The 27,932-nt window shown below is 44.8% G+C and overlaps 1 protein-coding gene across 9 annotated transcripts in view; it reads right to left on the reverse strand.

Annotated features, from left to right (window-relative positions):
- Nucleotides 1-27,932, reverse strand: part of PHACTR1 (phosphatase and actin regulator 1) — a 250,771-nt gene that overhangs the window by 72,391 nt on the left and 150,448 nt on the right. For all 9 annotated transcript variants that reach the window (XM_081873056.1, XM_081873060.1, XM_081873057.1 and 6 more), the window contains one exon: nucleotides 19,454-19,618. In XM_081873056.1, coding sequence (XP_081729182.1) covers nucleotides 19,454-19,618 — 165 coding nt within the window. The remainder of the gene's footprint in view (nucleotides 1-19,453; nucleotides 19,619-27,932) is intronic.

Raw genomic sequence — 27,932 nt, forward strand, 5'->3', positions numbered from 1 at the left:
TATTGTATGTATGGGAATGTAAAATTATTGCCTTTTTCCTCAGTGTTTCACAGGGAGAGAGTACACAGAGGCAACTTGACTCCCTCAGCTGCCACAACATGCAGGGAAGCAATGGTGGAGAAGTGACGAAGGCTGAAGGGAGGAGGGAAGCTGATAGAGATGCAGGCAGAATAATTAGGCTGGAATAGGTCTGGAATGGATATTGAAATATACTCAGAGTCGCAAGGGGGTGCTGTGCTGTGCTAGAAGGAATGTGGCAAGGCGGTACTCCCAATCCCCTTGCGTCATGCGGCGAAGGGTGTCCTTGGTGGTCCGCACCATGCGTTCTGCTTGGCCATTGGTGGCAGGGTGGAATGGCGCCGAACGGATGTGGCGGATGGCGTTCTGCACTGTGAAGGTTTGAAATTCTCCTGATGTAAATGCAGTCCCGTTGTCTGAGACGAGAGTGTCAGGGAGCCCGTGGGTTGCAAACAGCCTGCGTAGTACCCGGATGGCTGCGGACGTAGAAGTGGACGGTACCAGTGCGACTTCCAGCCATTTGGTGTAGGAGTCCACCACTATGAAGAATGTTTTCCCCTGAAAGGGGCCAGCGAAGTCCACATGCAGGCGTGACCATGGTGCTCGGGCGGACTCCCAGGACTGGACTGGGGCCCTTGGGGGATCTGGGCGGGATTCCTGGCAGGCCTGGCAGTGTTTGACCCAGGCCTCTATCTCTCCGTCGATCCCCGGCCACCACACATAACTCCTGGCAAGGGCCTTCATTCTTACTACCCCTGGGTGTGTCTCGTGTAGGGCTGTGAGGACCCTTTTGCGGAGGGGCTGGGGAACAACGACCCTGCTTCCCCATAACAGGCACCCCTTGTGGGCTGACAGTTCATGTTTGCGGGTTGTGTAGCCGGCGAATTCTGGCCCGGGGCTGCGGCTGGGCCATCCCCTCCACACCCAGTCCAGGACCCGGGAGATGACCCTATCTTTCTTGGAATGGTGTGCAACTTCTTGTGCCTGAATGGGGCGGTCAGGAAGCAGCTCCAGGCTCATAACCTCTTGTGCAGGTGCTGGGTCGGGGCCTGTTTCCGGTAGTGGTAGCCTGCTGAGGGCGTCTGCATGGCCCATCGCCTTTCCAGGGCGGTGAATCAGTGCATACTGGTAGCTGGCAAGGAAAATTGACCACCTGAGGACGCGAGGAGACAGCACTTGGGGGGTCTGCTTTTCGGGGGCAAACAAGCCAAGCAACGGCTTGTGGTCAGTCACCACGGTGAAGGGCCGCCCGTACAAGAAATCATGGAATTTTTTTACTCCCTTCACGATTGCCAGACCCTCCTTGTCGATTTGCGAGTAGTTCCGCTCGGTTTCGTTGAGTGTCTGGGAAAAGTATGCTACCGGTACCTCTCTTCCATCCGGGAGTTGGTGTCCCAGGACAGCGCCGATGCCATAGGGCGAGGCGTCGCATGCTAGCACCACCGGCAGCCTCTCGTCGAAGTGTGCCAAGACCGAGTTTGAGACAAGCAAGTCCTTGACTGCCTGGAATGCGGCCTCCTGGCGCTGGCCCCACACCCAAGGGGCCCGCTTGTCCAGGAGTCTGTGTAGGGGCTCCGCTACCGCCGCCTTGTGGGGAAGGAAGGAATGGTAAAAGTTCAATAATCCCAAGAAGGCCTGAAGTTCAGTCTTGTTCTTGGGCGCTGGGGCATCACAAATGGCCCGTACCTTGTCCCCAGTCGGGTGAACCCCTTCTGCATCCACCATAAATCCCAGAAAGTCCACTTGAGGCACTCCTAGTAGACATTTTTTCCGCTTCACCTTGAGACCCGCCATCTGGAAACGGTGCAGAACAGTGCGGAGGCGGTCCTCAAACTCCTCTGGAGTGGGCCCGGCAATCAACACATCATCAAAGAAGGGGGTGACACCAGGAATCCCTTTAAGGAGAGAGTCCATTAGATTCTGGAATATGCCTGGTGCCACGCTGACCCCGAATTGCAGCCGCTTTACCCTGAACGCTCCTCTGTGCGTCACAATCGTCTGTGCCTCTGCTGTGGCCTCATCTACTGGCAGCTGTTGATATGCTTGGGCCAAGTCCAGCTTGCCAAAAATTTTCGACCCAGCCAGGGTGGCAAGGACATGGCTGACCACTGGCACTGGGTATGCATGGGCCATGAGGGCCTTGTTTATGGTACATTTGTAGTCTGCGCAGATGCGGACCGAACCATTAGGCTTGACGGGTGTGACGATTGGGGTTTCCCAGGGGGCATTAGGCACCGGCTCCAGCACTCCTTGCTCCACGAGTCGGTCCAATTCCTCGTCTATACGGGGTTTCAGGGCGAATGGGACCCGGCGGGCCTTGAGCCTGACTGGTTGTACTGCGGGGTCAAGCTGTAGAGCAATGGGGGGGCCCGTATACTGTCCCAATTTCCCATCGAAAACCCCCGGAAACTCCTTGCATATGGCGTCCACGTCCACTTGTAAGCTCATGTGGTTCACCCCGGTGATGGCTAGTCCCAGTGGTCCAAACCATGCCAACCCCAGTAAGCTAATGTAGGGGCCCTTGACCACAAGCAAGTCCAGTTGCCGCGTCCGCCCTCGGTATTGCACCCTGAAGGTCCCCACCCCCATTGTGGGGACCTTACGTTTCTGGAAGTCCCGGAGGGTGAATGGGGCCGGCCTGAGTTTGGGACCCCCAGTAGGACACAGTTTCCTTAAGGTCCTTGCCGAGATTATGGATAGAGTTGAACCCGTGTCAAGCTCCATGCGGCATGGGGCCCCCTCTATCTGTACCTCTACATAAATTTTCTCTACGTTGGGGTGGGGCAACTGGTATACCTGGAAGTCTGTGAGCTCCGTCGAGTTGCCTTGGTGCGTTGGGCCCCGGGACCTGGGGCTCTTGGATTGGTCATCTGATGCCTGGCTTCGGGTGGGCCGAGCCCGACACACCCGGGCGATGTGTCCCAATTTTCTGCACTGCCTGCACTCTGCGTTGCGGAAACGGCAGGTCCTCCTCTCGTGACTTTCTCCACAGCTTGCGCAGTTCCCTCCTTCTCGTCGAGGCAGCTGTGGTATGTGGGCTGCTTGAGTGCGCTGCTGTACTCGGTGCACCTCCTCCCTGTCGGATCCCGAGTCGTTGGTGAGGTCTTCGTGGTGGACCCTCGGTTGGGACGGCTGGCTCAGCCGTGCCTCTTGCGTCGACCTCTCAGCAGCTTCCGTTGCCAGGGCCTCCTCCAGAGCGACCTGGAACGTTAGGTTCTTCTTAGCGTAGAGGCGTCGTTGCAGCTTCTCATCCTTCAGGCCACCGACGAGGCGGTCACGAAGCATGTTCTCCAGCTCTGAGAAGTTGCAGAACCGGGCAGCTTGGCGGAGAGAGGTCACAAACCCAGTTATGGTTTCCCCAGGGGCTTGCCGCTTTGCGTAGAAGGCATTTCGACGAGCCACCACTGAGGGCTGTGGCGAAAAGTGCCCCTTCAGCTGTTCCATTATTGTTTTGTATGGAACAGTAGCGACGTCTTCAGGCGCAAGGAGAGCCCGGGCGATTTCAAATGTCTCCTCTCCGCAGACGCTGAAGAATATTGCCCTCTTCTTGGCGTCTTCTTCATCGGTGACCCCTTTGGCTTCTAGGAGGAAGGTGAAACGGGAGGCGTACGCTTCCCAGTCTCCAGATGCTGGGTTGAATGGCGAGAAGCTGCTGTCAGTTGCCATTCTGAGTTCCTTGTGTCCCGGAGCTGAAGCCTGGATACACGGTGCGAGGCAGCGGTGCGGCAGGTGGCGGTGCTGCGGTGCTGTGTGTGGCAGTCAGCTCAGCGGGATCCCACCTTCGTCGCCAGTGAAATATACTCAGAGTCGCAAAGTGATTTCATGCTCTTTATTCAGCTCATAGTGGTGAGGAGGAATGAATGAATGTCCCCTCAAAGTATCTGCTTTATATACATTATTTACACAATGGGCTGCACATGATTGGCTAATTCCAGGATTCTACTGTAGGCCAATCAGGTTGTGGATTCACTTCTATCTGGAGCATGATTGGGTGGTTCCTGCTAACCAATCATACTGCTGCATTGTTCTAGGACCAATCAGACTGCTGCATTCTGAATCCTATTGTTCTAGGACCAATCAGACTGCTGCCTTTTGGAGCCTATTGTTCTAGGACCAATCAGACTGCTGCAGTTTGGATCCTATTCAACTCAGTACATAACAGATATGCAGCTTCTGCCTGCATCTCTCTCTCTCTCTCATGGCTCTGTCTCCATCAGAGTTCCGCTCTGCACCTTGGGTGCAGGTGAGGGGATGCTTTTGTAGCATGAAACAAGGAGGAGGAGAAGCCATCCTGGCCTTGTGATTGAGAAATTTAAGTCCATAACACCTAGCAAGTGATGTCTCATTCTCTAGGACAGGATGGTGAAGAAACTTTAATCTGTCTTGGTCAGTTTGGGTTAGCTCATTATCTGGGTAAAGATACAGATTGTGAAAGTTGACTGTATCTTTGAATACACCTGGAAAACTTTTGGTATTTTGTGTCTCATTTCTTAAGCAAATTTTAGTTGTTAATGTTAAAAATTATGCTTATTTAAGTTTTCGTTTCTTTGGTTTGCCCGAAGAATAATGTCCTCTGTGATTGCGTATGAGTATTCAATAAATGTTGCCTTTAAAAAAGAAAATTCCCTGGGTGCGCAGCCTAATGGCACACCTATGCCAGTCACTATAGGCAATCGTAAACTAGAGGGACCAGCGATCTGAATTGGTAGGAGGCAGCTTCCTGTGTTCCAAGTTTTTAAATTCATTTTGCAAACTTATTTGAGGTTTCATTACAATCGTGGCATCTTGAGCAATGACATAAGTAAAAAATGCCAAACCAAAATAATACAGCTGCTTGACAACCTGCTTTCACTTTCCATCTTTCTGTAACCTGGGCACAGATGACTAACTAGCCTTTTGAGCAGAGGAGGTCTCACTGTTTAATTTTTGCCTACACTCCAACTATTTCTGTGTACAAGGAACAGTGTTCTTTTAATCTACAACTGGGTAGATCCCTCCCTTATTAAAACACTGTTAGTATCATAAACCATCATTCTTCAGAGTTCAATTGTCTTTAGTAAAGTGTGTGTGGCCATGTGCATGCAACTAGTTTCTAGCGCAAATACATGTCAATGGGCAGGCAGGAACACAAACCTGCCATTTTGCATGCTGCCCACCCTTGGGTTCACTTTGAACTATTGGCAGCACTGCAGAACAGTCATGTTTACTTAGTATATTTCTAGCCATAATATACTATTGGCTTTTTAAACTGGCACAAGGCAGGCAGTGGTAGAAATGAATGTAGTTGACAGAATAGAGCCTTCAGCAAAATGTGACGGGGGTGGGAGTGGGCTCAGGAAGTGATCCTTGGCATGAGGATGCTTTGCTGCGAATCCCATGCTTTAAATATAGCTGCAAAAGAATATGTTTTGCTGTGGAAAAAAGAGAGATACTCTGCTTATATAATCACACAGTTTCGGCAGCAAGCGTCATTGTGGTTCTGGGAGCAATGACGTCAGTCAAGACCAAACAGAGCATGCATAATCTAAGAGCAATACAGTTTGATTCCTTCACAGGAATTGTGGTGGGAAAGATTCTTGGGCAAAGATTTTTAGTGAGAACAAAACAAGCACAGATTTCATGCCCCCCCCCCGCCACTATCCCAGGAATAGAAAACTCCTTTGAGCTGGCAAACAGTTCCCAGGCTATACTATTAGATACAAGAGGTTTGTGCAGAAACTCTTGCCCCATGAATAAGCCTTAAAAATCCGCAATAATAATAATAATAATAATAATAATAATAATAATAAATCAACATTTTCTGTCTAGTCATGCTATGGTGCACTTTTACCAGAATGAATTTTCAAAAAGTATCAAGGGATAACCGCCCGGACTGAGATGCCCAAAGGCAAGAACTCCAGGTTTAGGCATAGATGAAGCAGCATAAGCTCCTTGAAAATAGATCGCAACCCTTAGTGCTGAAATTGTAGTAGTAACTGATTTGCAAGAAATGTATTTGCAAAAGTACGTATAATAAATTAATACTGTCAAGCAGATCCTAATTCAAACCTTTTGGAATCATAATGAATTGAATACCTCTGAAAACAACAACAAAGAAGTCATTGGTTTAGGGCTGCATGTTATACTTTTCATCCAAAATACTGTAAACCTTGCAAGTACACATGATGCATGCTGATGTATCTAAGAAGGGGATTTTATTTCCTGCTAACACGCATGCCAAAACTGCCTGCTGTTTTTTGGGAGGGGTGCTGCTGCTCTAACCACCTTGTAAGAAGAGCCAGCTGAATCAGAACCATCTAGTCTAGAATCCCATACCTTCCAACATTTCTCCAATGAAAATCCCCCTATTCCATAATAAAAATATTTTTATTATTTATACCCAACCCATCTGACAGGGTTGCCCCAGCCACTCTGGTCAGTTCCCAACATATATAAAAACATAATAAAACATTAAAAAACTTCCCTATACAGGGCTGCCTTTAGATGTCTTCTAAAGGTTGTATAGTTACTTCTCTCCTTGCCGGGGGGGGGGGTCACATAACTCCATACCCTCCAACATATCTCCAATGAAAATAGGGATGTCTTGAGGAAAAGAGGGACATTCCAAGATCAAAACAGAAACCGGGACAGATTCTGCAAATCCGGAACTGTCCCTGGAAAACAGGGACACTTGGAGGGTTTGGCATGTTGTTTTGACACCTGCCAGCCTATGGGAAGTCCAAAAGCAAGACCTGAGTACCTGTTTTAAATTGTGAGATTTTATTGCGTTCTTTAGATATTTATGTTTTATAACAGAGTTTATAACCAGGTTCGTTTGCCTCTTTTGAATATAAAGAATAGAAACATGGCAGTCTAATTATATCATGAATTAATGCCCACACAACCGTCTCCCAACCACCTCCTGGCATTCCTTAGCAATGATCCTCCCTGAACCAGCAGCCGCTAAGCTCAGATCTGCTTCTGCTGCCTATGACTCAGCACTGCTAGAGCCTTCTAAATCGGCTTCTAAATATTTATGCTATGGGGTAGACAGGCACAGGAGCGCCAAGAAGAAACTGCTTGAAGCTGTTTTCCCAAATAGCCTTGTAGCCATTGCCCAGGAAAATACTGCTGATGTGAAGAAAATTGTCACCATCAGCTAGTCTTTTAGCTTAGTGGGCAGAGCATTTTTTAAAGGCCCAAATACATGTGACAGTGAAATCACATGTAATATTTTGCTAACATATATATTTATAAAAAACCCCTAAATGCAGCTATAGAAGACTAGCACAGGGAAACGGGCTTCCTAGCGCTTTTCTCTTCACTGCCTTCCTTGCTTAAAACTACCCCATCTCACAAGGTACTTTTCCTACATGAGGAAAAGACACATTTCCACCCACCCACCCGCTACCCATTACAGTAGTACCTCCGGTTACATAACCCTCTGGTTATATAAACTTCAGGATGCGAAAGCGACAAACCCGGAACTATTTGACCAGGTTTCGCCCCGCGCGCATGCGCAGAAGCAGTCCTCAGGTTGCGGAAACCTTGGGATCCGACCGGACCTCTGGAACAGATCCTGTCCGCAACCAGAGGTACCACTGTAGTTCTTCCCCTGCTCCACATACAGAGCCACAGCTCCGCACTGCAGTTTATGTGGTTGCATTTGGTAAAAAAAGAGAAAACGTTAAAATTACCTGCGACAGAGCCACACATGTAGCTTGTTAAATCAGTTAGCCAGGCTGCACATGATGGGAGTTGTGCTTAAACAACATCTGGAGGGTCCCAAGTTATCTACCCCTACCTTCCGTAACGCCCTGGCTATTCATAGAACCATAGAGTTGGAAGGGACGCTGAGGATCGTCTAGTCCAACCCCCTGCAATGCAGGAATACGCAGCTGTCCCTTACGGGAACTGAACTTGCATCCTTGGTGTTAGCAGCACCAAGCTCTAACCGACTGAGCTATCATTTTTGAGTGTGCATGTGGGTGGTGGGCACGGAGGAGGGTCTAGTTTGTATGGTAAAAGTTCCTTCCAGCCCCTGGAATACTTCCAGAGGATAGAACGGCATCCAAGAGCACAATAACTGGCCATCCCAGATGCCAGGCCTGGGTACCTAAAATTACTTCCATGTCACACACCAAAAGCTATATCCAAATTCACCCTGGAAAACAAGTCACTGCATTTCCCACTATTTCTTTTGAAAGCACTTACGGTGCACCGTCGTTAGAATCACATGGTGGTTATATTTGACCTTTTAAGGAGGAAATAAAGTGCGTGTCTGCACAAAGAAAATCAGCTGTGATCCTTTCCGTGCTGGTAAAAACCACTTGTGGTTTGCTTGTTTTTGTGGTTGGTTGTTTTGAAAGAGGTTGTTTTCTTGCTATAAAAGAAACCAACTACCAAAAGAAAATGGAGCAAGTTACTGAAATGTATATTTTTTATGCTTGGACCGAACACAAATCCTGTTTACTTTGAACATAAAGGTAAAGGTAAAGGGACCCCTGACCATTAGGTCCAGTCGTGACCGACTCTGGGGTTGCGGCGCTCATCTCGCTTTATTGGCCGAGGGAGCCGGCATACAGCTTCTGGGTCATGTGGCCGGCATGACTGAGCCGCTTCTGGCGAACCAGAGCAGCACACGGAAATGCCGTTTACCTTCACGCCGGAGCAGTACCTATTTATCTACTTGCACTTTGATGTGCTTTCGAACTGCTAGGTTGGCAGGAGCAGGGACCGAACAACAGGAGCTTACCCCGTTGCGGGGATTCGAACCACCGACCTTCTGATCGGCAAGTCCTAGGCTCTGTGGTTTAACCCACAATGCCACCCGCGTCCCTACTTTGAACATATGCAACAGTAAAAAAAGCAATGGACCTGCATGTCAACTGCTCCGTTTCTGTTGTACAATTTCCAGCAAAGACAGTTTTGTCCATTGCTGCTTCTTGCTTCCTCCTGGTGTGACACAGAGAGGAGAGGGGGAGGTGCATATGAGCAGCATGCGCCAACATGCTGCTCATTCACAATAAGCCAGGTTTATCACTTACCATTAAGTATGAACAGGGCTAGTTACTGTGGCTTGGGACTTCTGCATACTTTTAGTATGGCTGCTTCATGTCAACTGCTAGTTATTTAAATTCAATTCAGCACTGGTACACAGTAAATGTTTAACGCAGAGAATCTTGTGAGTGCAGCAGCAGAGAATAGCAGCAGAGAATATTCTCAGTGGAATACACAGAATAGTTTATTGGACTTATGCTCATGGGCACCAGAAGATAGACAAGCAAGTGAGGCTAACAAATGCAGTGCCAACAGGGAAGAGTATTATTTGATATTGCTGCATGCCACCCTAATCTCCAAGCGGTGCAAGATCCCAGCAGTTCCAGGCACTTACCCAGGACACATCTTTCCTTTTGGAATGAGGCACAGCGGAGACTGTTGTGTCTTTATGATATATGGTTAATTTACACATATATACAACCTGGCTCTCTGATTGTCTTTCCAGCCTGCAGCTTTTTATCTAGCTTCTGGCTCACATCACTCAACTCTCCATGTTGGCCTTTTGTTTTCTAACTAGCAGACAATTGGGGGAGGAAGGCCCACCCATTTGTCCTCTGGCACAGAGCCACTTCCTTTGTTCCCGTAACGACTCATACCGTCATGGACTGGTTGGACGCAAAGGAATGGTGGGATGGGGAAGCCCCAAAGGAAGAAGGCTGAGAGCCAGGGCATTGGTGGTGAGATAATGATGAGTGGTCAGAGGGAGAAGATGGAGAAAACTGGGAGAAGGTGTCAAAAGCTGAAGAGGTAACAGGGTTTAGTGAGCAGGGAAAGTCCGTGGCAGTGAGAAGCCCACAACCAGAGGCAGAAGCTGAAGCAGGAGAGAAGGGAGACCAGCTGATGAAGAGGCATGGGTGTCTCCCCCTCCTGCTGCAACAAGCTTCCCTCCCTCCTAGTGTCCCAGAACCAGGAGAGCCATGAAGCTGGAGAAGCATAGACAGGTACACAGGCACAGTCTCTGATTCCTTGTGGAAAACCCTAGAGGGGTGGAGACATAGCTGGCTGTGGAGAGGCAGGGACCTTTAGTCTTGTCAGCTGCTTCACGGGGGCAAGACCTGAGTTGTTGTGCTCATTAGGCCTCACACTCCTGTGCAGATTCTGTTTTGCTAACAAGGAGTTAACTTTTGCTCGCTCTGTTATTTACAGCTGGCTCACTTCTGTCACATACTTAGTGGGCCATTACCAGCCTGACCTCACTATTCCAGCAATTGAAGTCATGCTGGATCCAGGAATTAGAAAGGGAGCTCAGGCTTTGAGCCTACCACGCAAATACTCATAACGATATAAAGTGGTACCTCAGTTCTCGAACGTAATCCATTTTGGAAGCCCATTCGGCTTCTGAAACATTCGAAAACCGAGGCGCGGCTTCCCATTGGTTGCAAGAGCTTCTTGCATGTTTGGATTCTGAAAAACGTTCGAAAACAGAAGCATTTACTTCTGGGTTTTCAGAGTTTGAGAACTGAAACGTATGACAATGGAGGCGTTCGGGAACTGAGTTTCCACTGTACAATATATTTTCACTGTACAATTACAATATATTTTCTTCCATGTGCATGAAAGATGGGTGTACACTTGAAGGACTTTGGCTTTCTGATGCCACAAGAGCCTGATGTTAATGTCTTTTCAGAAATTTTAAAAAGAATACCACCTGTTCACTACTTAAAACAAAGCCGGCAGGGCTTAGATTAGTCTCTGTTTGTATGACAGTGCAGAAAAATATATTGTGCAAATAGTGTATGCATGCAAATAATTCTGTTCTCAGACCAGTGTCATGCAGACAAATGCAACATGTGAACTGGATGGCCAGAGATTATCAGCAAACCAGATTGTGTTTGTTTGTGTATGTTTGTGTGTGTGATGCCCTTGAGCTCAGGATGGTCAAGGCTGTTCTTTCAAGCTCATGAGTTATTGATGGCTACCAGAACTATAGAACCCTGGAAATATAAGTCACTGTACAAGAGGCTCCCATTACCAAGACAACAGACAGACAAATCAAATGTGGGTCATACAAGCAGGAGGTCAGTGGAACAGTGCGGCTCAATCAATGTGCTGTACTACTCGTGCCTAAGGGATGGCTGCTTCATTTATTCTACTGCTGGCAATGCTGATTAAAATAAGAATAAAATACCCTCAAATTTGATTTATGATGAAACTGCAATATTTACACTTTGTTGCTCTGTATTTCTAGGATCAATTATCATCTCAATGGTGCTGTAGCACCAAAACAGAAATTCACCAAAACAACACAGGACACAACTCTTTTTTTCTTAGCAGCAATTCAATATGCAATTGCCCATTATGCCTCATAAAAATCAATGGGATTTATACATGCATTTCTGTTGTATTGCAAGCAGATGAGAATAATAAAAGCACATGACTCAGAAACAAGAACAGCAGTACTAGGCTAAGGCACATAAACATTTCTCCTTGATAGTAAAGGTACAAGGCAAAACTAACAGCAAGCAATCCCACTGCTGATCAACTTTTTCCATTGCTGTCTAGCTAAAAGCCAATAGAGCTGAAATCTAATTCTTAGATTGACATAGATGATGGTCTTGCATGTTTGCTTTGATCTTGAACCTGGCTCTGGTTTTGCATCTCTCTCCACAGCCTGGAACCAGATTCATTATACTAACAATGAATCAATGTTCGAGACCTAACACTAAATGGAGGTTCCAACGCAGATTCCACATGACTATCCTGATACTAGGAATGCGGGTGGCGCTGTGGGTTAAACCACAGAGCCTAGGGCTTGCCGATCAGAAGGTTGGCAGTTTGAATCCTCGTGATGGGGTCAGCTCCCATTGCTCAGTCCCTGCTCCTGCCAACCTAGCAGTTCAAAAGCATGCCAAGTGCAAGTGGGTAAATAGGTACTGCTCTGGCGGGAAGGTAAATGGTGTTCCCGTGCGCTGCTCTGGTTCGCCAGAAGCGGCTTAGTCATGCTGGCCACATGACCTGGAAGCTGTCTGCGGACAAATGCCGTCTCTCTCGGCCTATAGAGCGAGATGAGCGCCACAACCCCAGAGTGGACCTAATGGTTAGGAATACCTTTACCTTTTTATCCTGATACTGGGGAAACTCTGTTGAAACTGTGCACAAGCTCTAAGTTTTAAAATGGCTGTCCTCTAGATGTTGCACAAATTCTGGCTACCAGTATATTTCCAACTTTGATCAGCCTGGCCTATGATTGCTGGATGTGGTCCCAGATTTTGATAAGCATCTGTTATATGGCAAGACCTCTTTGTTTTCCATGTACGTATTCAGATCATATGGGAATTGAGCAACAAGAGAAACTTTGCAGAACCTTCACAGTAATGCAGGACTGCTTTGCAAAGTAAGAGCAATGGGTTTTCACAGTGAAGGATGTTTGAGGGGCATTTGTTATCATTAATGATATTAACATTTTCTAGGTCTTTAAATAGGCGGCGGGGAGAATCCAAGAATAAGATAAAAAATTAAAAATAATTCTAAACTACTAAATATTTTGGAAGGTTGTTTATATAGCTATGTGATATTGTAAGCAAATTTTGTGTGATGGTTCCCAAGGAGCAGGTTTTTGTCTAAGTTTGGATACATTTGGGTGCCATTTTGAATCAAGATGGCAGACAGAGCTTTCCAAAACTGCCCTTATTTTTTTGGAGGGGGGTTCTTAAAGTAGGCTACTACAAGGGTTTTCCTGGTTGCATTTTCTACAGCTCTAACCGATCATAAATGTCTCCTTAAGTCAATATTTATTTAGTTTCACTATATACCGTAGTTTAACTATACTTTTTCTCAGATAAATGAAACAGTTGGAGCTGGTAAAAATATCTTTTCCCCTGCTCCATTCATTCCATGTGTGTTTGTGAGAGTATCCACAGAGGATCAAATTGACATGGACATTAAAAACAGAAAGTTGCCTTACATCAAGTCTGACCAGTGATGAGTGAGCTCCAGTTTGCTTACTATGCTGATTTGGTAGTAGCTCTCCAGAGTTTGAACCACCTTAGTTGGAGATGATGGGGACTGAACCTTGAATCTTTGGAATGCAAAGCACCTGCTTATCCACATAGCTTCACCGTCACCCTGGATGTGAAGGGTTGAGATCAAGTACAGTTACATATGCACATGCTTAGTTATAGTTAGTGATTAAGAAAGGACTAACAGAAACTCCAACATATACTACATAGGTACCAAAAATTTCTAAGATGTAAACGACTGCAGACATGCATTTCATAAACATCCAAGTATTGTGGATTTGTGTTTGGCAGGACTTTTACATTAAGCCAGTTTTGCCTCGCCATGCCTGAAAAGGCTTTAAAGGATTCAAAGATTTTGTTTTGACAAAATCCACACATTTTGGCAGCTGCAGCTGATAACAATCCCATCTTACATATGAGAATCGATTTTTAAAGAAAGTAAACCTGCAGATCCAGGGATTTCATTATTAGTAAATTTGTTGGCAAAGCCCTCTTTTTAACATATGATGCAACCTACCAGTCACACACACAGAGAGAAAATACGAACATGCAGTTGCATTTTTTTTTTTACCTATTTAGGCTTTATACCCTGTCTTATACATCCCCTCCCTTGAAGATTAACTGCATTCTGCCCCCCCTCCCGCTTTTTTGCAGTAATACACCATTGCAGAACATCACAGAATTGAAGTTTGAGGCTGTTGCATATAATCTTTATAGCAGCTGGAAGTGTAATTAGCATAAAATCCAAATGGCCTCATTAAACATTCCTTTCCTGTAAGCTTGGACACATTTAAGGATTCCCCCCCCCCCAATGTGCCATTAAAGTGATGGCATGGGGGATAGCACATTCTTTAAAAGCCTTTTCAATCCAGCAAGGCAAAACCCGCTTCTTAATGGCTCGAAATATGCTACGCAGCAGATTTTCAAGGGGGCACACAAAAGATTCAGCCACACAGAAACACAAACATCCCTTTTCATCAGCAGCCTGCATTTGCCAACTCGTGTGCAAAAATAGACAACTGCTACAAGTATCAGCTGTGTAAAATAGGCAATTGAGGCCTAAAGCTATCAGAGGCAGGGTCCACTGGGCAACTACTTCCCATGTTATTTCTTCTCATCTTATTGCTATGTGTGTTGTGAAAAGCACATGTGTCCCCATCAGCAAGTCTAAAAAACTGGGGTCATATCCTGCATCTTCTTTTCTCTGAGGCATGGGCTTAACAAGAAGAATGAACTGCTCTCAAAATACCTGACCACTCCACTCCACTCCCACCCCGAATTCTTGCAGCAAGGTTTTGTTGGTTCTAGATCATCCATAAATATTTTTGGGGTCAGGTCTTGGACTTCCCACCGGAGCAGTACCTATTTATCTATTTGCACTTTGATGTGCTTTCGAACTGCTAGGTGGGCAGGAGCAGGGACCGAACAATGGGAGCTCACCCCGTCGCAGGGATTTGAACTGCCAACCTTCTGATCGGCAAGCCCTAGGCTCTGTGGTTTAGACCACAGCGCCACCCGCTTCCCATTAATACCACCCTTAGTGCCTCTCTTTTATGTAAAATGTATACTGTGTGCAGAAAATGCATTGCAAAATGCATTTTGATCCACAAATGAGCTTGGGAGTACCAGATCAATTTAATGCAGACCAAATGAACTCTTCCCTCATCCTTAGACAGAAATCAACCATGGAAATTGCCTAATATTATACAAAGATTTTCCTAAGTGCACAAAGCATTTGAATTATATCATTTCAGTAGTCCAAATTCCTGTAAAGCAATCCAGCATTATTATCCCTATAATACACACAACGCAGGGGCTAAAGCTGTGAGACAGCAGCTTGCCTAAGATCACCCAGTGGCTGGTGAGGTGCGAACTGGGATTTACAAGCTTATAAATCCCTCTCTTCCAGTCATTAGAGGCAACTTCAGTTCAAAGTTATCCTTTGCTTGTATGGGCTAATCAGCACAGCAGCTCATCAGATCATGTCTAATTACACACTTTTTATTTTGCTTCCATATGGTTAGAACAGGGGTGGAGAATAATTATGCATCAGGTGACAACTTCACTGATAGTGGTTTCCACTTTGTCTCCTTCCTGTTCCCCTAATCTCTACATGGTGCAGACTGGTTGGGGGGATTAGTTGGTCATTATCCAAATAAGGGACGCGGGTGGCGCTGTGGGTTAAACCACAGAGCCTAGGACTTGCCGATCAGAAGGTCGGCGGTTCGAATCCCCATGACGGGGTGAGCTCTCGTTGCTTGGTCCCAGATCCTGCCCACCTAGCAGTTCGAAAGCATGTCAAAGTGCAAATAGATAAATAGGTACTGCTCCGGCGGGAAGGTAAACGGCGTTTCCGTGCGCTGCTCTGGTTCGCCAGAAGCGGCTTAGTCATGCTGGCCACATGACCCGGAAGCTGTACGCCGGCTCCCTCGGCCAATAAAGCGAGATGAGCGCCGCAACCCCAGAGTCGGCCACAACTGGACCTAATGGTCCAGTCTTTACCTTTACCTTTACCCAACAGCTAAGGGGAGGTCAGCACTTCCTCTGAAAAAAAATGAGACATTTCAACACAACGTGGCAGAAAATAACGTTGACAATCTCTCTAGAGTACAGATGGCATCATGCTGGCTTCCTTTACACAACTTATAAGCTATTGCTATCAAGCAAAGTAGACTATCCCTTTACTAAGCCGATAAGATCTGGTCATTTATGAATCCTTATCAAGTAAAATAGACCATCCCTATTGAGATACAATCTGGTCATTTAGAAGTTTTTGCAATAATTATGGCTGTCACAGTGTTATCTGCCTGAACATGGGTTGCCTAGGGCTTCCAGGGCCTCATGTTAATTAAAGTTTTAATGGTTTTTAGAAAAGATGACGTTCTAGATAATAAACTGTTTAACTTCAGTGTACCTTGCAAACCTTTCCTCAGGACATATTTGAATTGCACTGGGGGCTGCCTTTGACTTCAGGTAAAATGCTGCTAATATTAAATATTTGCTTTCCAGATAGAGAGCATCTCTAAATTTATGGAACTCCAGGCCTATAGTTTTGATCCAATTCCTATTCAAGACTGCATTTACAATTTATCATTTACAATTTGTCATTTGGGGATGCGGGTGGCGCTGTGGTGTAAATCACTGAGCCTTGGGCTTGCCGATTGGAAGGTCGGCGGTTCGAATCCCCGTCACGAGATGAGCTCCCATTGCTCCCTGCTCCTGCCAACCTAGCAGTTCGAAAGCATGTCAAAGTGCAAGTAGATAAATAGGTACTGCTCAGGGAAGGTAAATAGCATTTCCGTGCGCTGCTCTGGTTTTGCCAGAAGCAGCTTAGTCATACTGGCCACATGACCCAGAAAAACTGTCTGCGGACAAATGCCGGCTCCCTCGGCCAGTAAAGCGAGATGAGCGCCACAACCCCAGAGTTGTTCGCGACTGGATTTAACTGTCAGGGGTCCTTTACCTTTCTTTTTTTAATGGCGTTCCCAATCTTATGGATCTATTTAGTTAGCTGAGATTCCTGCAACTTGGCTTCTCGCAGTGAGGGAACCGCCAAAAGGCCCTCGGCGCTGAACCTCAGTGTCTGGGTAGAACGATGGGGGTGGAGACGCTCCTTCAGATATACTGGACTGAGGCCGTTTAGGGCTTTAAAGGTCAGCACCGACACTTTGTGCTCGGAAACGTACTGGGAGCCAATGTAGGTCTTGCCTCCTGCTCAGCTGAGAATCACACAGCAGCTTTGCATATCTTTCTTCACCATTTCTGTCAGTGGTGTCCCATCAGGCATCATCTAGTCTGCATATTCTAGCTTGAATTCATTTGAAGTATTCTGCCTCGCTCCTCAGCTGAGAAAAGGCTCCTAGAGCAAGTTACTATTACCTATAATAATTTTTTATATACCTCTTAGGAAGCTTCCCTTTGGGTAGAACTTAATATAAACCGAGTTGTTGTCATAGTAAGAACAATACGATACTGGACACTACGAACCTTAGCTTTTTGGGGCTTTGTCTTCCCGCGGTAACTATGAATGAGATACAAATGTGCAATACATTGCACCAGCTCTGAGCATCAAATACACTTGAACCTTCTGCTTGAGCTCATAGGCTATGTTTATTTATCACCACCCTCTAATTTAAGCCTCTTCAAAGTGGGGGAAACGGAACTGTATTTTCCCCAGGAGACTGATGGGAATTATATTTTTCTAAAATACATTTATCAGTACACCGAAGGATTAGCCATAAATACGTGCGAGCTCTCATTACAGCACCTCCTGGGGTTGCTTTTTATTTACTTTGGAAATTAAAGGGCTCACTGTATTGAGCTTTGAGATATCAGATACCAACTCAGCCCTGATCTGTTATCATGCACAGTTTGAAAAAGCACCTACCGTTTCTTCTACATTCACTAAGAAAACCATGCAGATTCTTCTGAGTGCTTTTCTGCCACAGGTGTTTACAATACGGCTGTATGAACTGGCTATCTGAAGTGCGTGGTACAAGTCTTATGGGAGACTTACAAGGATGACTTAAACAAAATAAAAAAAATCCTTCCAGTAGCACCTTAAAGACCAACTGGAAGGATTTTTTTTATTTTGTTTTGACCATGGCAGACCAACACGGCTACCTATCTGTAACTGGAAGGATGACTTATACAGAACATGAAGGGGATCTAATTTGCTTTTTTGCACGGCTGCGTCTCTTTGACAATAGATTTTGAATCCAGATAAAGTGGAGGGGTAAAAGTAACAAAGCCAGTGGAATCTTACATGCCATGAAACAAAAAGGTATAATTAACCCGCAAGTTCCATGCAGTCAGCAGATATTAATGAAAGAGCAGTGATATAAATACATCAGACATGTGACCAAACACAGAGGCTAGTATTCATATGAGGCCTGCAAGCAGCATCTAGTGGACTATGTAAACAAACTGTCTTAACCCCTTTTTTCCAAATGGCATTGCCTCCCTCTGCCCCAAGCTGCAGCTGGGGGAGGGAGATATCTAACCCACACAAAGTGGGCCCAACAAAAACTACACCCCTCCAATATTTGGGGCTAGGGAAAGAGGGGAGCTACCTTGCTCCATAGTGTTAGAAGTCTGGAAGGAGAGTTGCAATTCTAGTTTAAAGCACAGCAGCTATGATTGTATACTACTAAGTTATCCATGTCTGGAAGCCCCCTTGATCGGTTGACTTGACTGCCTGACTTCCTTTTTGCTTAAACCTTTCCACAGCTGCCATCAAAATTCTGTAAGCAAACAACTTTCCAACAGGCAGTTTGGGGTTGCTTCCTGGATTGCCATTTTCATTCCATCCAAAAAATATATATTTCTGTGTACCTAGGATGCCACCCAAATATGTAGCAGCCTGCCACTATTCTATTTTGGTATGGCCTCATTTTGTTTCTGAAACCACCTGACTTTTACATACCTACATATATACCTACATAAAAATGGCCTTTCAAACTGTGTGTGTGTGTGTGTGTGTGTGTGTGTGTGTGTGTGTGTGTGTGTTATTATTATTGTTTGTTACTATGTTGTGCATTTTTGTGCTTTTAACATTGCAAACCGCCCTGGGATCATCGGATGAAGGGTGCTATAGAAATTTAATAAATTTAACAAATAAAACACAGTTTTCTGTTTTTTCTTCTTCTACTTGCACATTTATTTTTATTTGCCATATCCATCATTTTTATTGTATTCTGTATGTGTTTACGCCAATAAACTTTTAATTATTGTTTTTTAAAAAACACAAATAAATGCATTATAGGGAATTACTGACTGTGAGGCACCTGTGCACATTCCACCTATAATGTGGTCAAGTGAAGGATTGGTCTGTGGGCACATGAATCGCCTGGGGATAGGTTGAGCACCACAGATCCATTAAAAAAAACCCCACAGCATGCACATGTCATTAACAGCTCAGGACTGCAGTATCCCAAAGACTGCCTCTTTCTATAGTAACCTACCCGGACCCTGAGATTATCTTCTGCGGCCCTTCTTTGTGTGCCTCCTCCACAAGTGGTCTAGAGGGTGGCAACATGAGAACAGGCCTTTTCTGCTGTGGCTCCCTGTTTGTGGATGCTCTCCCCTGGCGCCTTCATTGTACACCTTTAGGCACCAGGAAAATCGTTCCATTTTAACCAGGTCTTTGGTTGATTGACATCCAATCCCCCTTTTAAAATGTGTGTGGGGGGGAGAGTTATTGGGTTGTTTTTATTTTGATTATGTATTTTGTGTTTCTATATTGTGATTTTATCCTGTGAACCACCCTGAGACCTGTTGGTATAGGGTGGTAGACTAATTTAATAAACAACAACAACAACAGCAACAACAAGTCATTGGCTGCTTTGTAATTATCCTACTAGCAGACAGATTCTGATTTCCTTATTTGCTCTTAATAGCAAAGCATCACCCACCATCGAGAGAAGGGCCAAAATTACCTGCTGAGGTGTGCTTGAACTTTTCACTCTTCTTCTTCCGCCACTTCCATGGCTTGAAAATTCTTCCTAGAGTGGCGAATTTGCTCCGTCTCCTAATCGGAGGGGTGTGTGTCCCTGGAACAAGCGAGTCCGAGCGCATGGCTGCCAGTCTCTCCACTTCTTCAGCTGCGTTTTGAAACAGTGAAAGGAGCCTATGTCAGTAAAGCAGATGGACAACCGTCCCTCCTTTGCCAGAGAGAAAAGTTCTGTTTTAAGACAAGATCACATTGTGCTGACAAAGGCAGGTATTAATAGTAACACTTGCCCTTTGTATAACACCTTTCAACAAGCATTTGCAGATAATCCAGGAAGGTGATTCCACACATCTGAAAGATACTTCCTCCTCCAGATCAGCACGGCAAGTATTTCTTTTTGGAGCAATATTTTTACCAGTAGTCTTTTAATTAAACAGGGAGGAGCGAAAGGAAAAGGATGGTACAAGTTTAAAGGACCACAAAGGCTCTGAAAGAGTAACAGAGTTATCCCAACTCTTGTCCTCTTCTTCTACAGAATTCAATGGGGTTTAATCAAAGGTAAGTGGGTTTAGGATTGTGGCCTTAAATAGGAAAATAAAAAGGAAGCACTAGAAAAGCAGGGCCAAAATTAATGGGTGGGTAGGGGGCATGGGTGCAGGCAGGGGGGCCAGCTGCCCACCAAATCAAGTAAGTAAATAAAAATACTTAACTTAAAGTACCAATCATAGAAAGATTTTGACAGATTTTTCAGAGCACTTGGGCTCAAAAGAAAGTAATTTAAAACAACTGTTGTTGAGACATTTCGTTCCAAATCTGCTAGACAGAGCCAGACAGAGGATGACGACAGGTGGGTACCCACCCCCACAACAAAAATTCTGGCTACCTGCCCCCCTAACACAAATCCTGGCTATGGCCATAGTAGGGATACCTTTAAGACCTCTGCAAGTATTTCAAGTACCAAATGCTTTCAGCACACACACCCCTGCCCTGAATCATGATAACTGTAGTTTAAGGGTGCTGGAAAGTATAGCTGTGTGAGAGTAAACTGCACATCACATGATTCTTGGGGTGGGTGCACTTTAAATGTGTGGTGTGTATGCAACCTTATTAGGGGGGAGGGGAAGAAAACCCCTCCCCAGAGGCTCTGTGCTTTGCCTTCTTCCCTGCTAAGCTACTTAAAAGAACAAGCAGAGCAGCCCTTTTTCTCAGCAGACACATCTAAGTCGGCACTAGCAGGCAGTGACAGTCTCAAGAGCATAACTTTCAGACAAGCTTCTGTTGTTGGCAACTCTCACAAATCTAACTCAATGAAGCCACCATGCCAAAATGAGAGCTTACAGTCCTAGGATTAGTTACAACCTATGCATGGGACGCGGGTGGCGCTGTGGGTTAAACCACAGAGCCTAGGATTTGCCGATCAGAAGGTCGGCGGTTTGAATCCCCGCGCCGGGGTGAGCTCCCGTGCTCGGTCCCAGCTCCTGCCAACCTAGCAGTTTGAAAGCACGTCAAAGTGCAAGTAGATAAATAGGCACCACTCCGGCGGCTTAGTCATGCTGGCCACATGACCTGGAAACTGTACGCCGGCTCCCTCGGCCAATAAAGCGAGATGGGTGCCGCAACCCCAGATTCGGCCATGACTGGACCTAACGGTCAGGGGTCCCTTTACCTTTACGCATGATTACTCCAGAAGCAAGTCCAACCTAGTTCCATAGGACTTACTCCCAAGAAAGTATGCTCAGGTTTGCATCTTTAGGGTGCAATCCTAGTTACACTTATGTGATTCAAAGTAAATGGGCACACACATCTTAATTTCCAGACACCAAGTTGGCGGCAGCATTGTCTCCAGGTTGATCTCTGTTTGAAAGAGCATTCAAAAGTTTCGGGGCTATCACAGAGAATACCCTCTTAGTACTTGCATCCTTCCAGGATTTAAAATCAAAGTATTCAGACTTGTTTCAAGATTGGTCTTTATCGCTATCTGAATGTTCATGTTCTCCTGACCATGGAAAAGAGTGGTATTGTGGGACTAACAATCCTACCTAATTCATAGAATTATCAAGCATTATTATTATTGCTACGGAGGCTATGTGCTAGCAGAAGTAAAACCAGCTATATAATTGCATCACTCTCATTTTGGAGGGTGGAAGGGGAAGGAGTAAAGAGAAAGAAGTAGGACGAAAAATAAACACAATCAGCTAAAGCTTACGTGGTTTTACTTCTAGGTTTTACTTCTAGCTAGTTGCATTGCTCTGCATCCCTTCCATTTTCTCCTCCATAATGGGAGTACCAGAAATAAATAATTTGAGTTTAATTGAACCAACAATGAAGCATAAAACCTCAGCCACCCTAAATTGCAGGGAAACATGGCTCATGTACTTAAAATAGATTTGCAAATACTTCAGGCTAACTTGCAAGGGTTCTAAAATCCTCCATAGCCATATATCCTTTCTCCTGGCCTCCTCCTACCTTAGCAGCGTAATCCTAACCATGTCTACTCAGAAGTAAGCCCAATTTAATTCAATGCAGCTTACTCCCAGGCAAGTGGGGTTGGGAAGGCAGCGTAAAGCTTCTCCAGCTTGCCCTGCAATCTGTTTTCTATTTATTTCTCTTCTTATTTGGAACCAAGTGCAGCACATCTGCTTTTCATTACAATGTTTGGTTGCTGTAACTAAGGGGAGAAAAACTGTAGTTTGCAATTGTGTTTAACTGCACTTGACTAGAAATATGCAAAACCAGAAGGAACAAATTGAACAATTCAATCTTTTGGGAATTGGGAAACATTTGGTGCAAATGTTTTTGTGGTTTAAAGGTTAAGCAATAAGAGAGCCACTTGCTCTGGTGTAGGTTTTGTTTTTGTTTTTTGTGGAAACACAGCAGCATGCACCAGACCTGTCTTGTCTAGAAAAAACTGCTGAGAAAGACAGAGTGCATTGTGGGATGTGATGTCATAAGTAAGCATTTGGGCCTTCTGAACCCAGCCTCTCAAAATGGCTTGGTTGTGTTGCGGAAAGCAGTTATGGAGGGAAAGGAAAGTAATCACAGACACCTCACAGCACAAGCTTCTGTTCACTTGTCCTGTTTTTTAGAAGTGAAACATATTCAACCACTTTGCCCTCTCTACAGACAAATGTAATTAAAGAAAGCCCAATTTTATTTAAAGAATGAGCACTATGGGGCTATTATACATTAAACAAACCATGTCCCTGAGTTGTTTTCCCACTGTTGCATTGAATAAAATAAACCATTGGGAAAATGTGGGATAATGTCTGGGCTGAGCTGCATTAGTGGGACAGAAACTGCAGAGAATGATAATAAAAAAAATCTTTCTCCACCAGCTGGGAATAGTGCTGTGAGAATTGCTACTCAGCCTGACTTCTATAATAAAACCCATCACTGACAAACTTTAAAAGCAGCTAGTGCATCATGTCCACACAACCACCTGCTACCAGTTGCTTGTGCTCAATTCCTCAATGGGCTGCAATTATAGCTTCAAAAACACACTCCAGATCACAGTTGCTATGTGCATTTCTCCCCCCGCCCAACACCATTTTTAAGAAGGTTACGTTAATTATATGGTGCCTGCTGAGGCAATAGGGAGTTTTGCTACAGTGGATGGGTTTCTATAAAAACCCCTCTGAACCATCCACACCAGAAAAGGGCAACATCGTCAATGTTTTCAGCGCAAGGATAAATGCTGCTTCTCTCCTTAAGCTGAGAGAGATATCCAAGAACACATCAACAGAAATCCAGTAAAGGCTTCCTAGAGGCAAAGTGTCACAGAAAGTTCACCTTATTAAGGCAGTAGTACAAAACACAGTTATTACACAGGTGCAATAGGCTTCATAAATCTCATTCACATCTATTCTTGAGAGAAATCTGGGAGAGAGTTCCACTTTACGGATCAGAAGCATGACACTGTATGTACTTTCTAGGCAGGGGAAATCCTATATATGTTGGCCACTGTTTTTTGGCGGACTGGTTATGTACATTCCCTCAAGGTTTCAGCTTTGAAAAACGTTTCTTTTTACTGTGTTTGTAGTGCTGCTGTGTCAAAAGCTGGACTTTGCTTGTGATGTCCATTTCACACAATGAATTCAACATGGATGTCATGGACTGGTTGGATGCAGGTGGGAGGAACTAGTCGCAGGAACCCCCAATATGCATTAAGCCTGAAAGATTCTCATTTCAGTGTTTTCAGAAGAAGGTGCAGAGCCAGGGGATTGGTGGTGGAATGAAGATGAATGGTCAGAGGGAGAAGAGGGAGCAGACTGGGAGGAGGGGACAGAAGCTGAAGAGGTAACAGGGTTTAGTGAGCAGGAAGAGTCTGTGGCAGATAGCAGTCCAGAATCAGAGGAGGAAGCTGAAGCAGGAGAGGAGGGAGGCCAGGAGGCAGAGAGAGGTCCAGCTGGTTAAGAGGCATGGGGGTCTCCCCCCTCCTGCTGTGACAAGCTCCCCTCCCTCCTGGTGTCCCAGAACCAGAAGAGGCATGAAGTAGGAGGAACAGGTACAGTCTTTTTGCTTGGGAAAGAAGCCTGAAGAGGATGGAACCCTGTGGGGAGGAGGAGACCTTCAGTCTCTGCAATGACTTCATAGGGGCAAGATCTACTGAAGAAGAGATCCTATTTTTTCTAATAAAGAAACTCTACTTACTTCATGGGATTTACTGCTGGCTTGCTTGCTCCTGATATTAGGCATTCAAAACAATCATGCCCCCCAGCACTTTTCATCTAGCTACCACACACACACTATTAATGGGACCTTCAAGCTCAGGATGTGATCAAGTTAATGAATTAATGGTTAAATTGGAATGTGCACCTAGGTAGTCACCAGGTTCAAAGGCCAAAAATGTATCTGCTAGTTCAAAAGCACATCCAGAGATAGCACTGTTCTCATTAACTCCTGCATAAGCATTTACTTATGTCTCCTACATGGAATTTGTTCTTGTCCTGAAGTGGTTATAGGAAAATGGAATATATGAGTATATATATGGAGTATACACACACACAAACACACCCCACACTGTGTTAAGAGAAAGAACAGTGCTTCATCATCTTAAATTTACAACAATCCCAGGTAAAAATTTTGCTAATACATACGCTTTTTCTTAGTTTAAAATTTACTCAGTACATTTCATAAGGTAGTATTTTCCAATTAATGGCTAGCTGGTAATAAATGAGTGCATATTTTAATATGGAGCACAATCTCAGTAAAATATATAGCACTATGCATAAAACTGTTTTAAAAAAGCTGCTTCAGCATATCAGCTCTTTGCCATTATCTTTTTTGCTTCTTCATCTGACCCTACTCTAGCATCAATTACAGTTCTTAACCATTATGAAATAGTTGTGGGCTGTGATATCAACTGCTAACAGCAGGTTCTGTTTCATACTCTTTCTGTTCAAAAAGATGTGAAAGTGTTTTTCGAGGCTGCAAATTTACCTAGACTTGCCAGTTTATACCCACTGGAAGAGTAAAAGGAATTACGGTGTTGCAACTCAAGACCACAGTGGGCCTACAGGAGGTAACCTGAGATGTATCAGATAGAAAGAGTCTATCTATGTGCCACTAGCAAGCTCCGACTAGAGGAGGAAACTTCAGAGGGAGCTGCCACATCAGGAAGGAAGACCCTTTCCACAAATATGCCAAGAACCTATAAAGGTTTTTAGGTAGGCGATAGGGGCTGAGGGAAGAAGATGGATCATGAAGTGTGTCATTGGAGTAAGTACAGATTTTGCACATGATTCCTCAGTTTAGGAATCTGGGCTCTCTCTGACATAGGCCCTTGTTTAAGGCTTAGCCTAACCATGACAGCTGCAGAAACAACATTTGAGCTCTGCTCCTACAGAATTTCTTGCCAGAGCCATCGGAGCTGTCCAGGGTGCCACTGAAGTCTTTCCTCCATACTGCTGTGGCTATTGCTCCAAGCAGAACAGTAGGTGTTGCTTCAGTGGCATTCAAATTGGTCTACATTGCTGAAATAATTAATGATAGACACAATCCATAAACAGTCATTTCAATGAAACAGGTAAGGATATGTTTAACTCTCCCACTGAAATCAATTTAAATGTCTAACTTGGATTGGATTATGCCTAATAGCCCTCAGAGAAAGGTCAACCACAGCTTTTAGCACTCTCAGAATTGGATTGAAATGGTGAGACTAATGAAACTCTTCTCTGTGATAATGCAGAGACTCAATAGGCTGTTCTCACCTCACTAAAACCAATGAAGGGCACAAGGTTTTTGTAGACCACTTTCAACAAATAACACTGGATGCGGCAGATGAAAGTAACTGTGATAATAAGTATATGCTCTTCTCAGAACCCCCCACCCCAATTTTACTAGCTCAATCTCTCTGACTTTTTGTGAAAAACTAAGATCCATGTAGAGTAAATTGACCTACTTTCTAAAATTTCATGCGACAAACTGACACTGTCAGTGACATTTGCAGAGATGGAGAGGATGCTTGAGTGGGCTTCAGATTCAATATCAATCTTTTACAACAATGGATATGCAAACTTCATTAGCCAAATAAGATCTGTGTCAATGGGTAGCACAGTAGCACACAATCGCCTTCCAGATCAGCAATTGTTTACTAAAAAGAAGCAAGCGATTGGGGCTGGATGGAATTTATACTGCAAGTATATGTCCACAAATTAATTTTTTAAAACCTACTTGCTGAATCTTAGTCCCAAACTACTTATTCGTTAGGTTTAGGTTATGAAGACACCAGGCAACCCAATCCTTTATGTCACAGTCTTAAGTATAAACATATACATGCAAGTCTACATGACGCAGGATCACAGACTTTCTGGATAACTGCAGTTTTAGGAGATGGAAATAAGCAACATACACCAACATTTTCTCCCCCTCCCCACAACCTTATTCCTTTTCTGTCCTTTCTGTAACTGTAACAAGAACATTATTTAATATGGAGCTCTCTATTGCTTCTTTTGTGCAACATCAACCTATTTTAAGCAGGTCATAAAATTCAGTTCTTTTGGAAGTTTGGCATAAGGTATCTTTGCGCTGTTTAATCTTTCACCCAGTTAAGAATAAATCACATAACATTAGACATCTTTTACAGATAGGTAGCCGTGTTGGTCTGCCATGGTCAAAACAAAATAAAAAAATTCCTTCCAGTAGCACCTTAAAGACCAACTGAGTTAGTTCTAGGTATGAGCTTTCGTGTGCATGCACACTTCTTCAGATACCAAGGTATCTTCAGATACTTCAGGTATCTGAAGAAGTGTGCATGCACACGAAAGCTCATACCTAGAACTAACTCAGTTGGTCTTTAAGGTGCTACTGGAAGGAATTTTTTTATTTTGTTTTGACCATTAGACATCTTCGTTCATAACTGAACATTAGCCAGTGTGCTGGACATTTAGTTTTGTATCAGAATGCACTGTATTAACTGTTCTTAACACAGCTTCTTTCAGAATCATTATATCTTCAGGTGATATACGCTGAGATTCCTCCTTATAACATGGATGAGTGATACCATCATGGCCCATAAATGACTTGAAGAATGTTCCTAGCTATGGATTATGGACACAACAGACCACAATGGCATTTCTACAACCTACTTATCTTGTTAATGTGCACTTGGAGGCTCCATCACTATGCAAATTATTGACTATAGTATCATCAAGATCTGCTTAGCGATAGTTTAATCTGAGAATGTCTGACCCTTTAGTTAACAAAAGGATTAATAGCACACCAGGCAGCAAAACATCTCTCTGTAGCAGCCTATATAGCTCTTAACACATGCTTGTTACCAGGAGTCATTGACCGGGACAGAGGCAAATCACATATGGAGCTACCCTATTTGGACTCAGACCATTGTGTCCATCTAGCTCAGTGCTGTCCTGAAAGGCAGTCACTCTCCAAGAACTTGAGCAGAAGCCTTTTCTCTAGCACTGCTATCTGAGATCCTTTTAACTGGAAAGCCTAGGGATTGGGCCTGGCAGGTTCTGCATGCAAAGCATGATCTCCTCACTGAGCGATGCACCATGCTTGGCTCTTGATATGCTGCAGTCTGCTTGAATTACTAGACATGCCAAGGAATCAAAATGCAAATACCTGTCAAAGCTGCAGTAGTCTGCAATCTGAATGATGTCTCAAGTGTGTACTGGGAGGGTGGAGTGTCAGCTTGCACACCACCACCACTTTTATTTATTTATTTATTTTTCAATTTGCATACCGCCCTATAGCCGTAGATCTCGGAGCGGTTCACAACTTCTCTGGAGAAGTTAGCGGGAGACCCTCCAACTGAACTAGGAAGCCTTAACAAGAGGTCAGAATGGGTCAGGTGGTTTTTCCCCCTGTATCTCCCCTTGCCCATCCATGCTTCTAGGTAAGGCTTGCTCACTGGCCTGAGCAATGCTACAGTCTAACTCTAGAGCAGCCTTTCTCAACCTGTGGGTCCCCAGATGTTGTTGAACTACAACTCCCATCATCCCTCG

This window comes from Podarcis erhardii (genome assembly GCF_964252035.2).
Source record: "Podarcis erhardii genome assembly, chromosome: 8".
In the NCBI taxonomy this organism is placed as follows: Eukaryota; Metazoa; Chordata; class Lepidosauria; order Squamata; family Lacertidae; genus Podarcis; species Podarcis erhardii.